Below are 15,535 nucleotides of genomic sequence, written 5' to 3' on the forward strand. Positions count from 1 at the left end.
CTCGGCAGCCTGCAGCTAAGTGCATGTGAGATACAGTGATCATGAAGTTGAAGAAGGAACATAGAATGACTACTCAGTGCATGCCCAAATACACTATGGTGATGCTATGAGAACCAATGAACTCACAGGCAATAGCTATTGTTTATTAGGGGATACCAACAGCCCACTAACTGTTAGTGGGCTGTTGGTATCCCCTTATATACAATAGCTATTGGCAGTGGCCAAGGAATGCTTGGTTGTAAGCTTGTGGAATTTTAACCACGTGACGTGGATGGAAGCCAGAGAACATTTTATTTAATAAACCTTTTGAATTCCAAAAGTCATGGGTGCGTTTCTTGCTGATACAGAAATTCTACCTTTGTGTGAAATTATTTTTTCATATTTGTCTATTTTGTACTGTAGCATTGGTAGGAAATACTTGTCATGACACACCACAGCTTGTCTTTGAAATCTCTCTTTCTCCTCCTCTAGAGCCAGTTGCTGCAATTGTATTTCCAGACATGTGCACTATGTGATCAAAAGTATCCAAACACCTGGCTGAAAATGACTTACAAGTTTGTGGTGCCTTTCATCGTTAATGCTGGAATTCAATATGGTGTTGGCCCACACTTAGCCTTGATGACAGCTTTCACTCTTGCAGGCATATGTTCAATCAGGTGCTGCAAGGTTTCTTGGGGAATGAAAGCCCATTCTTCACAGAGTGCTGCACTGAGGAGAGGTATTGATGTCGGCGGTGAGGCCTGGGACGAAGTTGGCATTCCAAAACATCCGAAAGGTGTTTTATAGGATTCAGGTCAGGACTCTGTGCAGGCCAGTGCATTACAGGGATGTTATTGTCATGTAACCAGTCCACCACGAGCCGTGCATTATGAACAGGTGCTCGATCGTTTTGAAAGAAGCAATCGCCAACCCCGAATTGCTTTTCAACAGTGGGAAGCAAGAATGTGCTTAAAACATCACTGTAGGCCTGTGTAGTGATATTGCCACACAAAACAACAAGGGGTGCAAGCCCCCTCCATGAAAAACACAACCACACCATAACACCACCGCCTTCGAATTTTGCTGTTGGCACTACACACGCTGTCAGATGATGTTCACTGGGCATTCACAATACCCACACCCTGCCATCAGATCATCATATTGTGTGCCGTGATTCGTAACTCCACACAACGTTTTTCCAGTGTTCAGTCGTTCAATGTTTACACTCCTTACATTAAGCAAGGCATCGTTTGCCATTTACCGGCGTGATGTGTGGCTTATGAGCAGCCGCTCGACCATGAAATCCAAGTTTTCTAAACTCGTGTCAAACTGTCATAGTTCTTGCAGTGGATCCTGATGCAGTTTGGAATTCCTGTGTGATGATCTAAATAGATGTCTGCCTAGTACACATTACGGTCCTCTTCAACTGTCGGTGGTCTCTGTCAGTCAACAGACGAGGTCAGCCTGTACGCTTTTGTGCTGTACGTGTCCCTTCATATTCACTATCACATCAGAAACCGTGGACCTAGGGATATTTAGGAGTGTGGAAATCTTACGTACAGATGTATGACACAAGTGACATCCAATCACCTGACCATGTTCGAAGGCCATCAGTGCCACGGAGCACCCCATTCAGCTTTCTCACAATGTCTAATGACTACTGATATAGACTACCTGGCATTAGGTTGCAACACAACGCACCTAATATGAAAAAGTATGTTTTTGGGGGTGTCCATATGCTTTTTATCACATAGTGTATTTGTGCCTCATTGCAAAGACAGAGGAACAACCTCTCTAACACTTTCACTATCAAAAGTTTTCTGTGAATCTCATGTGAGTACTCTTGAAATTTATATTTACCTCCAGTCAGTCAGACGAGAATCTTTAACTTTCCATGAACTGCTGATTTGCGATATTTGACACACTGCTGTTTATGACATTTGTGAGCTTTGGTTTCAACATTGCATTTTTGTGCATTCAAATATTTGACTACTATACAGTATATGGTCTACAAAGAGTGCGTGAAGTGTGGCCTTAACTTAGTTACTTTTGACAACTCAGATGATAAAGAAACAAATTGTAATGCATTGTGCAGCAGATAAATGGATGTCTTGTTCACCGATGATGTGACTGAAGAAGATCCATTGTCTGTACTGAAGAAGATCCATTGTCTGCTGGATAAAACAACTGCATTGTTGACACCATATATTCATACTTTACAGGATACTTTCAAGCATACAACACAACTATTTTCTTAGTTTTCCTTGTAGATTCTCCATAAAGAAGTAGCATATATAATTTCTCGTGGTTTGTGAAAGACATTTGTTTTTTCACAATAGCCAGCTCTCAACACTTGTGAGCAATACAGGCAGAATGAAAGCTGCATTTCCTCTCGGCCCCTTTTATACCAGTATTTCGACAGTGCAATACTCGTGTATCCTCATTATTCAACATGACATATTTCCTTATTTTGGTGTAAAATCACAAACTTCCTCATAAGACAGCAGTCAGTTTCATGTTTGAAACAGGTAAATCCTAAGTTGTGAATATTGTACTTGGTCAAGAACTAGTAATCGGATTTTAAAGAGTGAAAATCCATTGAATTCATCTCTTTTAGAGCTACAATACTGGCAGCATAAATTGTCGTAGTTCCACTTTGGAAAAGCAGAGTTGATACCAATATCTTTTTAATTCATACAGCTATGAGGAGAGACTATACGTTTAATAAGGATTGTTTCACAGTTCATTCAGATGAAACAGTATTACGATATCTTATATGGTTCCAGAAATACTTTAGGTGAACAGCTTAGCTGAATCACCTTATATATTTGTGTGATCCTCATATAATGCAAGTAGTCTGAAGGTGATGTTGGCAGCATACTTTTGCCCATGGTGATGTATATTATGGGACAGTTTTAGTAAAAGAGTGATACAGTGGAATACAAAGAGCAAATCATTCACTTTAATTTGTACGGAAGATCATTTCTGCTCTAAAAGTATTAAAGCATCACTCTGCAACATCTTGTCATCATGAAACTTTTCAGTTGAGCTGGAACCATACTTGATAATGATCCACGATCATGAAACAATTGTTTTGCATTTGCACACTATGTCAGTGGTTTACTTTCAGGCGGCAAAAACCTGCAGGAGGTAAATTTCTTGATACTGCCGATAGACACATTTAAAAGTACAAGAAACTGGTTTTGCTTTCAGAACTTTTAGTTTCTTCCTCAGGGGAGGGAAGAGAGAGAGATGGATGAATCTTAAGAAGGGTCGGGAGGTCACTCAGACCCTAAGGTGACAGTGCCCGGCCTGACCCTTCCTTTCTCACCTACCCCAGCTTATTCCTCTCTCCTCCCTGAGGGAGGAACCATTAGCTCAAAAAGCTAGAATAGTTTCTTGTACTTTTATATGTATATTAGCAGTACTAAGAAATTTGCCTCCCAAAGGTAAATACTAAGTAGCCATTTTATCTGTAAATTATTTCATATTGGGCACATCCAGAAATAATTTCACTAGTAATAAGTTTCACTGCACTCTTGCTCTCAAAAATCCAGGAGGCACCGTGGTTATTGAATTATAACACATTCAATTTGTAATGAGTTTGTCAGCTGTGGAATGTTAAACTTTAATGTGTATTTCTTTCCATGCTTCTGCTGTCAACTTTATATGGAAAATTTTCTCTTCAGTTATAAAAGCTAAAAGTTTGAAGTTAATTAATTATTCTACTTAAATTTTTGTTTACAGTAGGATAGTAAATGACAAGCAATTCCTTTCTTTCCTTTTAAAAAGCACTGGAAGTGTTAGTTGGTAATCATTTAAAGAAAAGGGGGATGACACTATCTGCAGTTCAGTGGAGGCATGAAAAGGATTTATAACACCTGAAATTTTTTCACCTACTGAATTAAGTTTAATGTTACCAAATGTGAAAGTGTGTAATGCTAATGTTACTAATGAAAATTAAAATGCCTCATTTTTCTTTCACACTTTTTCCTGCATTGTATGTGTTTACTATAGCCTGGCTTACTTTCCAGATGAATATTGGAGTCAGCATACTGAGCTCCATGATATTCCAATTTACTATGCATCTTCATTGGCAAAGAAATGCATGGCAGTTTACCAAACCTATGTCAATGCAATGAACGATAAAATTCGAAGACAGATTGCTATTAATAATCCTTTTGTATTTAAACATATTTCAAATTTGAAGGTAAGTTTTTCACTGAATGCGCTTATTGGTATGCTAATTAAATCCATGCATTTATTTATTTTATAATTTTTTTTTAGGGAATTGACCATTTTGAGGATATTGGTCCATGTGTTGTCATGGCTTCACCTGGTATGATGCAGAGTGGGCTATCAAGAGAACTATTTGAATCATGGTGCACTGATTCAAAGAATGGTGTCATTATTGCTGGCTATTGTGTGGAAGGTACCCTGGCTAAAACAATACTATCTGAGCCAGAGGAGATCTCTACAATGTCTGGACAGAAACTGCCTCTTAAAATGTCTGTCGATTACATTTCATTCTCTGCTCATACTGACTATCAGCAGACCAGTGAATTTATCAGGATTTTGAAGCCACCACATGTGGTTAGTACTTGTTTTGGTTTACTAATTAGGCAAAATGTTGAATCTCTTGTGTTCATTTTAAGTGTGCCCGCCCCCGGTAGCCGAATCGTCAGTGTGAAGGATTGTCAATCCTCTAGGCCCGGGTTCGATTCCCGGCTGGGTCAGGGAATTTTCTCTGCCCAGGGACTGGCTGTTGTGCTGTCCTCATCATTATCCTTATTGACTGCAGGTCGCCAAAGTGATGTCAAATCGAAAGACCGGCACCCGGCGAGCGGCCTGCCTGATGGGAGGCAGTTTTCTTATTAACAAATTATTGCTGGAGGTGAAATAATTGATAAGTGACCGAAAAAAAGGTTTGTGTACTGGAACCAGACCAAAAAACCAACTAGCTCCACTCTATCAAACAGATATTGGTCTAAGGCACAGGAAAAACACTGGCTATACACAAACGTGTGCTAATCGAGAAGTAAGCAAAGTAAATGCAGAAGTTGTATATGTATTTTGTTTCTTAAATTGTGACCGATAATTAACAATTGCATAGGCATTTTCACAAAGAGAATTTCTCTCTTTATCTGGGAACAATTTATTGACAAATAATTATTTTATTTGAGTAATTATCTGAATAGAAATTTGTCCAAATAATGCCCACTTCTGCCTAATAATTATGTGATAATAGTCCAGATGCTGAGTTGCGAATGAGCACAACAAAAAGACTACCAAACAAAGCTTTCAGCCAAACGGGCCATCATCAGAATGGACAACACACACACACACACACACACACACACACACACACACACACACACACAAAATTACCACAGCCTCTGCCTGCCAAGGCTAGACTGCCTGGCCAATCTGGCCTTGGCAGCCAGAGACTGTGGTCATCTGTGTGTGAGTTGCATTTGCATAAGTGTGTGTGCTATCTGTTCTGATGAAGGCTTGTTTAGCCAAAAGTTTTGTTTGACAGTCTTTTTGTTGTGCCTATCTGTGACTCAGCATATATGGTGAGCAGCAACTATCCTTTTCATAATATTGACATCATTCTATCCTGGATTTTCCATTGTTTGGCAATTTTGTGACTAGAAATTTTAGGCAAATTTGCTAATTTCAGCATGTTACTGATGCTTTATGAATTTTTTACTTCTCCATTTTAATTCCCATTAAAATAACTGTCAGGACTTCAGAGATTCACATTAATGTACATTTCATTACTGAATAAGAAATAAATTTTGCATTGTAACTTAACCGCAGGCAATCCTGGTATTCACTGCAGTATCTTCTGACACAGCAGGTTTGGTACTGCACGTGTAGCAGAAGGTGTTAAGTGGAATTGGAAAATAAGTGTAAGATCAAATTTCTGCTTTAGTTCATATTACTTCTATGCACAGCCCAGTGGTAAATGGGTCCCTTAACAAGAGATTTGTATTTGATTGTCAAACGGGTACCGTTTTAATGTCACATATGTTTACTTCATAGGTTCATCAGGAAACCTTTCAGTTTCTTTCTGCTGTTAAAGTAATTTGAAGTGTGAAATTAGTCCACCAGGTTTAGATCATTTTTATAGTTTTTGACTTCAATTGTCTTCAGGATAACTTATTTTAAACAAACAGAGTTAACAGTTTCTATTGGGAATAGTCATATACGTTGCTACAAAACAGCTTGTAGCTTTAACTGTAAATAAGAATGTAAATATTCTGACAGCAAGAGGGTGGCCATCAAGATAATATATAACTAAACCTTGTGCTGACAGTATTTGATTTTCATGAACATTCTATAAAAAGAATGTGTTACATTGTGCTCTCAGCTACTAAACAAAAAATTAGTTGGTTTGAAACCATTTCAATGCTCAGCAGTCAGGAAAATCCTACCTGTTTGAGGCCCAGTATGTGAAATGCAGTTGTGCCAAAGAGTCACAATTCTTTTGTGTGCCAGTTTTTTCATGTGCTTACACATCTACCCCAATGGTGGAGCTACTTCTTTTTTTTTTTAATTTTATGAATACAATCCATTTAGTTCTTCATAATATTCTCTCCCTCTTTCTTAAAGTTTGTCACATACTTGCCATAGTTTTTCTTTTGATCTTTTTGATGTTCCTGGCTTAACAATTATTTTCTGAACGGTGCTCAATTTCTTCATCCTGAGTCATGCTCTCCAAATGCAATATATGAGGAAGAATAGAAGTTATAAAAATAGAAATCCTCTTTCATCTGTATTTGAGGAACCAGCTTTAGTTCGTCACAGCAGAAGCATCAAAGTCACTGTCTAGTAGCATAGTAAGGATTTTTCTATTTCTGTGTTGTAGTTTGAAACATTTTTTCCCCCACACTTGTCTTCTGTGGCTCATCACTGCAGTCATCACAAAAACAAAGTTACAAACTGTTTGTAGTAACTTAACACATATAGCACATTCCACTCTCCAGTTTGAAACCATGCTTTGTCTGGTTTTCATGAAATACAATTTTAAGGTAGTACTCCCATCCATTGTGAGGGTATGTAAGAAATGTGTAGCATTACACAATCATAACTGCGAACAGTTGTAACATACCATGAACTTGCCTTAAGTGTCCCCTGCAAACAATTCAACACGCTAGAAGCCTGAAAGAGAAGTATCTGAGCTGAAAAAAGTCTACACCTTAGGGGCGTTTAGCTAATTGTTCCCAAGTCTGTCATTTTACTGCACTTGAGATGCCTCTAAGACATAGAAGTAGGTATGAATTCTCCCAGAATGCCACAGTGCTAAGTGATTCATTCAAATACAGTTATTTGTGCATTCTCCTTTGATTCTTGTTAATTATTTAGCTTCTTTTATTTACAAATTAAATATCAAATTGGACATCGAAACCTATATTGCTGCTCTAGGTGCTGGTCCATGGAGAGCAGAATGAAATGAGCAGATTAAAAGCTGCTCTACAGAGAGAATATGAAGACGATCCCAGTACAAAAATGGAAATACACAATCCTCGAAACACTGTCGCCGTTGAATTGTACTTCAGAGGGGAAAAAACTGCAAAGGTCATGGGCACGCTGGCTGTGGAAAAGCCCAAGCCAGGACATAAATTATCAGGCATTCTAGTCAAAAGAAATTTTAACTACCATATGTTAGCACCATGTGATCTCTCAAGTAAGTTGTTCTTCAGTTTTTTACTAAGCTCTGATGTGTTCCAGTAGTTTCTTTTCCTTTGATAAAGACTGTTAGTGCTGTGTAATTTTTTCAAACTAACAAGAGAATTCATTGTAAGGAAAAACAAATATTTTTTTCTCATATTTTCATGACCTGTTGACAAAGAGTTAAGATGAAACAGAAATGGTGCTATTGGATTTGATGAGGAGAGAAATTGGCCTTATCCTTGCCAGAGAAACCAACTCCTCATTCACCCTAATTGTTTTGTGAGAACAGGATGTATTCACTCTAGGAAATCCGGAAAAAAACAGGAATTTTTTCATCTGGGAAAAGTCCAGGAAGTTTTTAGAATTACAAGCATTTTTCATTATTTTAGTTTTCAGTTAAATTGTAGTAATTTTGACAGGTAAGAACTGATACTCTAACAAAAAAATTTTAATTTGGCCCACTACTGCAGAATAATACGGCAGCAATAAAACATAAACGAGAGAATAACACCAAAATAAAATTTCAGTTGCAAAAAAAAAATCCACCATTTACAACATTGAACACGGTGCACATACAAGCTTTTGCTGACAGCAAAATAAGTTAAACACTACACAATACTTCATAACAGAAAACTGCTTTCAATGTGTCTTTCTCAGGGGCCTCATTTCGATCAGTGTGATGTCACAAATGTTTGCATTTATAGCAGGTTGCAGGAAAATATTGCTAATGGTGACTTCAGAAACATTACTTTCAAAATAAATTTCCTTTTATGCAAGATGAATTATGTTACATGTGAGAATGTGGAATGAATTGCTTAAATTACAGGGTTTTAGACTCTCATTCAAAACATAACACTGAGAACCAGCGACTTAGAAAAATTTCGGGCCCAGAAGACCAACCGTTTATGCCATTATTTACAATTTTACTGGCACATTTGTGTTTGATACATCTTAAAAAGGTAACACACACTATAAAAGACCAAGTTTTGAGGTTAGTTTGTCATATTTATTTCAGTTCTTTCATAGATTACAAATTATGCAACAAGGATAACAGAAAGTATAATTACGAGAGGGTATCCAAAAAACTGGAATTATTTTTTAAAAGCTATATATTTTCATTTACAACTAATATATGTATCCCACCAGTGTTTCCACTGTTCAAACACTTTTGTAGTCATCTTTAGAAATGGCTGTCATCTGCTCTCTCATTTGATTTGATTTAATTTGATTTTTTATTGGTCCAGTTTTATCATATAGCGCAAATTGTACAATTGATATTGGACAGGTCAAAGATAAGTTACAGTAATACATAGTATTAGCAATTAAAATTAGGTACCTACTACAATTAATTTTGTTACTTATTCAGAAATTCTCTGACAGAATAGAAACAGTGCTTTATTAGAAATGCCTTTAGTTTAGCTTTAAATATTGGATGAGTAGTATTTTTTATTTCCTCTGGTATCTTATTGTGTAGTATTACACCAATGTTAATTATGCTCCTCTGATAGGTGGTTGTTCTGTGATATTTTTGATGTACATTTGATTCCCTTCTGGTACTATAGTTGTGTACACTTTTGTTCTGTAGCAGTTTGCCTGTTTTCAGGAAGTAATCCCTAGTGAACAAGATAGTTTCATAAATGAATAAACTTGGAACATTTAGGACACCAAGCTCAGTAAAATGGGATTTACAGGACTCCATCTTTTTAAGGCCACAAATTATTCTTAAAGCTCTTTTTTGCATTCTAAAAACCTTTACGCTGTGAGTTGAGTATCCACAGAAAATGATCCCATATCTGATTAGTGAGTGGAACTGTGCATAGTATGCCTGCAGTACTGTTGTTTTGCTTGTTGTAACCTTTAAAATTCTTAGGCCATAGCACACACATGATAATTTTCTACACAAGTTATTTATGTGTGTGTCCCACTTTAAGTCTTGCTGAACCCAAAGACCTAAGAATTTTGTGACACTTACATTATCTAGAGGATCATTTTTTAATTGGGCTTGAATAGACATTTGATTAGTTGGAGGAGTTAAATGAAAATCGACACACACAGTTTTTTCAGTATTTATAATGAGTTTGTTTTTTGTGAACCACTCAGAAAGTCTTTTCATAGAACTTTCTGCTGTGGACCGCAAAGTTTCTGGACTGGATCCAGTGAGCAATATGCTGGTGTCATCGGCAAACAGGATAGTTTTTGTGGGACTCATATATTCAACTAAGTCGTCCACATAAATCAAGAAGAGTAGTGGACCTAAGATTGAGCCCTGTGGTACACCATATTTTATTGGTAATTCCCTAGAAAGAAAGGAATTGTTTGTTGTTTTATTCATTCTGCTGAATTCATACTGAAGTGATACTTTCTGCCTGCGGTTTTTTAGGTATGAACACAACCAGCTATGTGCTACACCTCTTGCTCCTCGTCTTTCTAATTTTTCGAGCAGAATGTTATGGTCCAGGACATTGAAAGCTTTTGATAGATCCAGAAAAATACCTGCAGCTAATTTATGTTGATCAAGGGATTTTAAAATACAGTCTAAGAATTCGAAAATTGCTGTCTGTGTAGATTTAGACTTTCTAAAACCATGTTGTACTGTAAGAGGTGCATATTTATTTATGAAACTTAAAAGCCTGTCATAGAAGAGTTTTTCTAGAATTTTTGAGAAGGAACTTAACTGTGACACAGGTCGGTAGTTTGATATTTTTTCAGAAGAACCTTTTTTTAGCAGTGGTGAAACTTTTGCTTTTGCCAAGGGGTTTGCTATGTGGTGAGCACACGCTTTTAATATGAAATCAGGTATTTCATCAAGACTACTTGACATTTTATTGCTTAATGATTTAATTTTACTTATAACTTCATTGGGGTTTGTTTCATACACATACATAGAAGCAGTCCAGATCACTGACTTGCTGGAGAAACTTGGGACTGGTCCTTGACAGTGTACTTGAATGAGGTCTTCAGCTAGTGAGGTGAAGTATTCATTGAATTTTTCCACAACTGAATTTGGGTCTGTGACTTTTGAGCCTTCTAGTGTTAATGATACATTCTTTTTCTTTGGCACTGAGCTACAAATTTCTTTCTTTATAACTCTCCATGTGGGTCTCATTTTGTTAGATGAGTTTCTTATCAAATTGTCATTCCACAGAATTTTTGCCTCTTTGACTACTCTACCATAGATTCTTTTGTAGGCCTTTTGAATAATCTGCGAATCCTTGGGTTACTCTATATTTCTTACAAGAGTACTGCAGAAATCTGTTTCTCTCACTGAAAATTTTTATGCCTTTAGTTACCCATTGCTTATTATTGTTAGGTTTTACTGTTTTTACTTCTTTTGGAAATGTTACATTAAAATAGTGAAGAAAGATGCTCTGAAAACTCATGTACATGCTATCAACATTGTTCTGAGTGGCGATGCTTTCCCAGTTTTCCTTCGCCAGTAAGAGATTAAAAATTCTAATGTTATCTTCAGAGAAGGTTCTCTTTTTAAATACTTTTCCGGAACTGCTACTACTTGTTGGCATTTCTATACACAGCAGCTGTGCCTCATGATTACTATAACCCATACTCAGTACTCTGCTTGTGAATCTGTAAGTTGTTTCTGAGATGAATATTTGGTCAATAATGGAATTTGTGCATTCTGTTAATCTTATTGGACAGTGTATTGTGGGGATCATATTGAATGTGTTGGTCATATTTATCAAAGCACTCTGCTGCTGCTGTCTTTTGAAAAATCAATATTGAAATCCCCACAATGCACTATCTTCATATTTAGTGTACTGATCCTGTTCAGCAGAACCTCTAGTTTATTCATGAAGACTGACAGGTTTCAACTTGGTGCTCTATATATGTTAATAACTATGAAATTAAGCTCTGGCAGTTTGGTAATGGAAAGTTCAAAGTCTTTTTCAATTGAGTCAATATAACTTTTACTGACATCACAGAACTTTATTTGTTCTTTCACAAAGATAGCAGAGCCACCATGTTTGGAAAACTCTCGGCTAAAATGACTTGCTAATCTATATCCTGAGATTGAGGGTAATTTTACTTCGTCATTTCGTAGCCAATGTTCAGTAATGCAAATTATGTCTATGTTTAGTGCATACTGGAGTAGTGCTTCCAACATGGAAATTTTATTTGTGAGTGACTGAACGTTATTGTGTAGTATAGCAAATTCTGGGTACTTAGTAACTTTAGTTGAAACGGTTTCTGATTCTTTATCTAATGGCATTTCTAATATAGCACTTACCCTAAAAAAATTTCTGTAGCTTTCTTGTGTGTGGCTTCTGTTCGCTGGTGGCAATCAGCAGGTGAGTTAACTTCTGGAGCTTGTATAAGTTTTGCTTCATCCACATCTGTCCTCTTTGGTTTAAACCATTTCGTAATTTTCATTTGGCTGATGACTTGATTGATTGTTTCTTGCCTAATCGGTTTAAACCACTTGGTAATTTGCGTTTGGCTGATGGCACAGCTTGAAACTCGTCTAAAGCACTTCTTAATCTCCGTTTGTTTGTCACTTATACTTTTTTCTTCACTCTTCTTCGAAATGTGAGTACATATTTTTTCGGCTAGTAATTTCTTTCCTTGCATATTTAAATGAAGTCCATGGACTGTATGGAACCTTCGCTCCAATCTGTTTATGTCTACAATATTGACATTCTTAAAGTTTGTGCATATTTCAGTGATACACTCGTTTGCAACATTAATTTCGCGGTTCACACACGATCAGGGTGGTAAATCATGATGATGCAGGATGTTCACAATGAATACATTTGTGTGGGTTAAATTATTTAAACATTTCTTCATTTCTGTAATCACCTTGTGTGTCTCGTTTCTATAGATGTCGTTTGATCCTCCTATTAACACGGCGAAATCGTCTTTATTCAAACTAGCTATGTCAGTTGCTGTTGTTAGGTCTGTTATTTCACTCAGTGGAGCCCCTGGTTTTATGAAACCAGATTCCTTGAAACTACATGTTCTCATCAACATTGCGGAAATTTCACGGCCGTGACTTATCACCTAACACACAGATTGTTTTGTGTTTCACACTTTTTGTAACCGGAGGATTTAAGATTCTTCTTCTCACCTTAGTGTTGTTTTTTTGCCGCACGTATTCTAAATGTTCTTCAGTTTGCAGTTTCGCTGGAGATACGTTTTTTAACTTAGTTTCCTTTGTTGCATTGAAGTCTGTGGTAGTGTAGGTGTGCGCACTTCATTTAGGAGTTTTTAGAATATCTCCTGACACAGTATTTTCACTGTTTGACCTACTTACAATGTGCAACGGTGTGCCTACTTTGTTTTCCAACTTTTCAACCCTTTCCGACGTGTTCACTGAATCCACGGCAGAAAGCACTTCAAAAGAGTTTTTTTGCACTAAATTTTCACTGTCTTTCACATCTTTTTACCTTATGAGTACAACTTCCTTCAGTCATTCTCTTCCATTTTCCCGAGACCGAGTCTTTTTTTCTTCATTAGCATCTCACGCTTTTCAGATTGTAGTTTACTTATTTCCACCTTTTGAGAGTCTATTGTAAACTGTAGACTGGATATCCGTTCGTTCAGGATCTGTATTTCAGTCTTACAACTTGCACAAGTTTTCCTTTTACTACCGAAATTTACTTTTTTTCATGGAGGCACATTATACACTTTCAACTTGGCCGCCATCTTGGTTTGTTCTCAACTTCTTCAGTGTTGTCAAATCAGTGTCCTTTCATACCCTTTTCATGTGTGGAAATAAGAATAAGTGCAAGAAGCCAGGTCAGGTGAGTAAGGTGTGTGGGGCAGCAAAACCATGCCGTTTTTAGCCAAAAACTGTCAACAGAGGTGTCTGTGTGCGCAGGGGCATTATCATGGTGGAAGAACAAGTCTCGTATCTGTCACAAATCAGATCTTTTCCTTTTTACGAACATTATTGTGCAATCTTCTTAAAACTTCCAAGTAAAATTTTTGATTGACAGTCTGCCGTGGGGAAACAAACTCTGTTCGAACTGCACTCTTAGCATCAAAAAAGCAAAGCAGCGCTGTTTTGATGTTTGATTTGACTTGATGAAATTTTTTTGGATGGGGTCATAAGCATAGCACTGTGTCTTACCACCAGTAATGACCTTTGACAGAAAATCTGGATCGGTTTCAAGCTGTTGTTTCAAACCATGACATGTTTCAACTCGACATTCCTTTTGATTGTCAGTCAAAACCCGAGTAACAAACTTGGCAGCAACCCTTTTGGTTCCCAAATCTTCCATTAAAATTCGCTGAACCAAAAGTGTTGCCATTTTTAAATCTAGCAGGCCACCTGTACACTTTTTTTCCATAATGTCATCTTGGTGAACTGTTTTCAATATTAAAACAGTTTCAGCAGCATTTTTACTGAGTAGAAAACAAAATTTCACAGCTGCACATTGTCCACTTAAACTCGGATCATAAGAAATGAAACAAGGACGAAACAGTGCTAGCAAAAGAATCACTGCAGATGACAGAGGAACAGAAAAAGCCAGGTCGACAACACAGGCGGCACTGAAACTGGCAGTGATTTGTGCTATACATGACTAATGCTAGAAATGCGTATAATACACAAGCTTCACCCACAGCAATGTTATTCTGGTTTTTTATGCGTACCCATTGTATACTTGGTGGGAAGGGGGGGGGGGGGGAGGTGAAGTGTGTTCTTGAGCAATTTTGCACATAATTGGCTTTACTATGTAAAAGTTGAAGTTATTCAACCAGGTAACCCAGGAAATGTACGGTGCACAACAGTGAAATTTATAATCATGCTAGTCAGAAATATTCAACTGCTGCAATTTAAGCTGATGCCCTTAGAATCCTGCCTAACCACACCCTCGGAAAAAAACAAGCATAAAATTCGTGATTGCCAATATTGTATGTGAAAGCTTAACTTTTCTTGTGCTAATGCTGTTTGTACATTAATTTAAACCATTAACTTTTTCTGTTTGTGTGTTCACGCTACTTAACAGTGATGTTGCTATGGTGTGACTACGTCATGTTTCTTATGCTCTGAATATATGCTGTCATTGGCTAATGAGATCACATGACACGAGCTACAATCACACTGCCATTCGATTTCAGTGCTTCGGAAGCTACCATGCTTGTGTTTATACTTTCGTAATACAAAAATATGCTGCATGAATGTTGCCATGCATCAAAGATCTTTCCCAAACACGCTTTTTTTTGCTGGGTTGTGTTTTCTAAAGTACCGGGGAGTTGCATGCCAGTGTATAAATCCTTCACCATTCTAACAGTTGATAAGTTTCATAGCACCAAGGGAAAGTATATTGTCACTTAACGTGGAAAAAATGTACTTTCAGCCAGGAAGAAGTGTATTGTCACCCTAGTAAAGGTGTATTTTTAACCTGAATATCCAGGGCACATCGAGCTGAGTAATAGACTCAGCAATCGGTTGGTCACAGTTTGGTGGTGACCATTCATGTTGTAGTGGGGTCAGGACGGCTCTAGTGTTTATTGGCCTTGCTGCAGGTCATGAATACATAGTAGGGTGGTTGCCAGTGCGTTAGGTACGTAGAACTAGGTGGTTGGCCATCATGGAATCATTAGCATGATTATAAAACAAGAATAAGTTTATTGATCAAAATTTGTCCAGCAGTTGGAAGCTCTTCTTCTTCTTCTTCTTCTTCTTCTTCTTCTTCTTCTGTTCCCACCTCCCACCCTCACCCCCACCCCCACTGGTCTGAGCCCAGAGGTGTGGGCTAGTTCTGGATTTCGTAGCTTACTTAGCTCAGTACATGACAGCAGGTGATGGCCAGTGGACAGAGTCACCAAGCCTGACAGGTATGCCATGGTGTAGAAGTGTAGTCAGTTTGTTAGCAGGCCTGTAGAGCTGCATCAGATAGAACAGTCAACATGC

General features: G+C 37.5%; 1 protein-coding gene across 2 annotated transcripts in view; it reads left to right on the top strand.

Annotated features, from left to right (window-relative positions):
• The window catches only part of LOC126187390 (cleavage and polyadenylation specificity factor 73), a 78,606-nt gene that overhangs the window by 38,497 nt on the left and 24,574 nt on the right, over positions 1-15,535 (top strand). For both annotated transcript variants that reach the window (XM_049928443.1, XM_049928442.1), the window contains exons 9-11: positions 4,014-4,189; positions 4,267-4,572; positions 7,411-7,672. In XM_049928443.1, the coding sequence (XP_049784400.1) occupies positions 4,014-4,189; positions 4,267-4,572; positions 7,411-7,672 (744 nt within the window). The remainder of the gene's footprint in view (positions 1-4,013; positions 4,190-4,266; positions 4,573-7,410; positions 7,673-15,535) is intronic.

This window comes from Schistocerca cancellata, chromosome 5 (assembly GCF_023864275.1).
Source record: "Schistocerca cancellata isolate TAMUIC-IGC-003103 chromosome 5, iqSchCanc2.1, whole genome shotgun sequence".
Taxonomy (NCBI): Eukaryota; Metazoa; Arthropoda; class Insecta; order Orthoptera; family Acrididae; genus Schistocerca; species Schistocerca cancellata.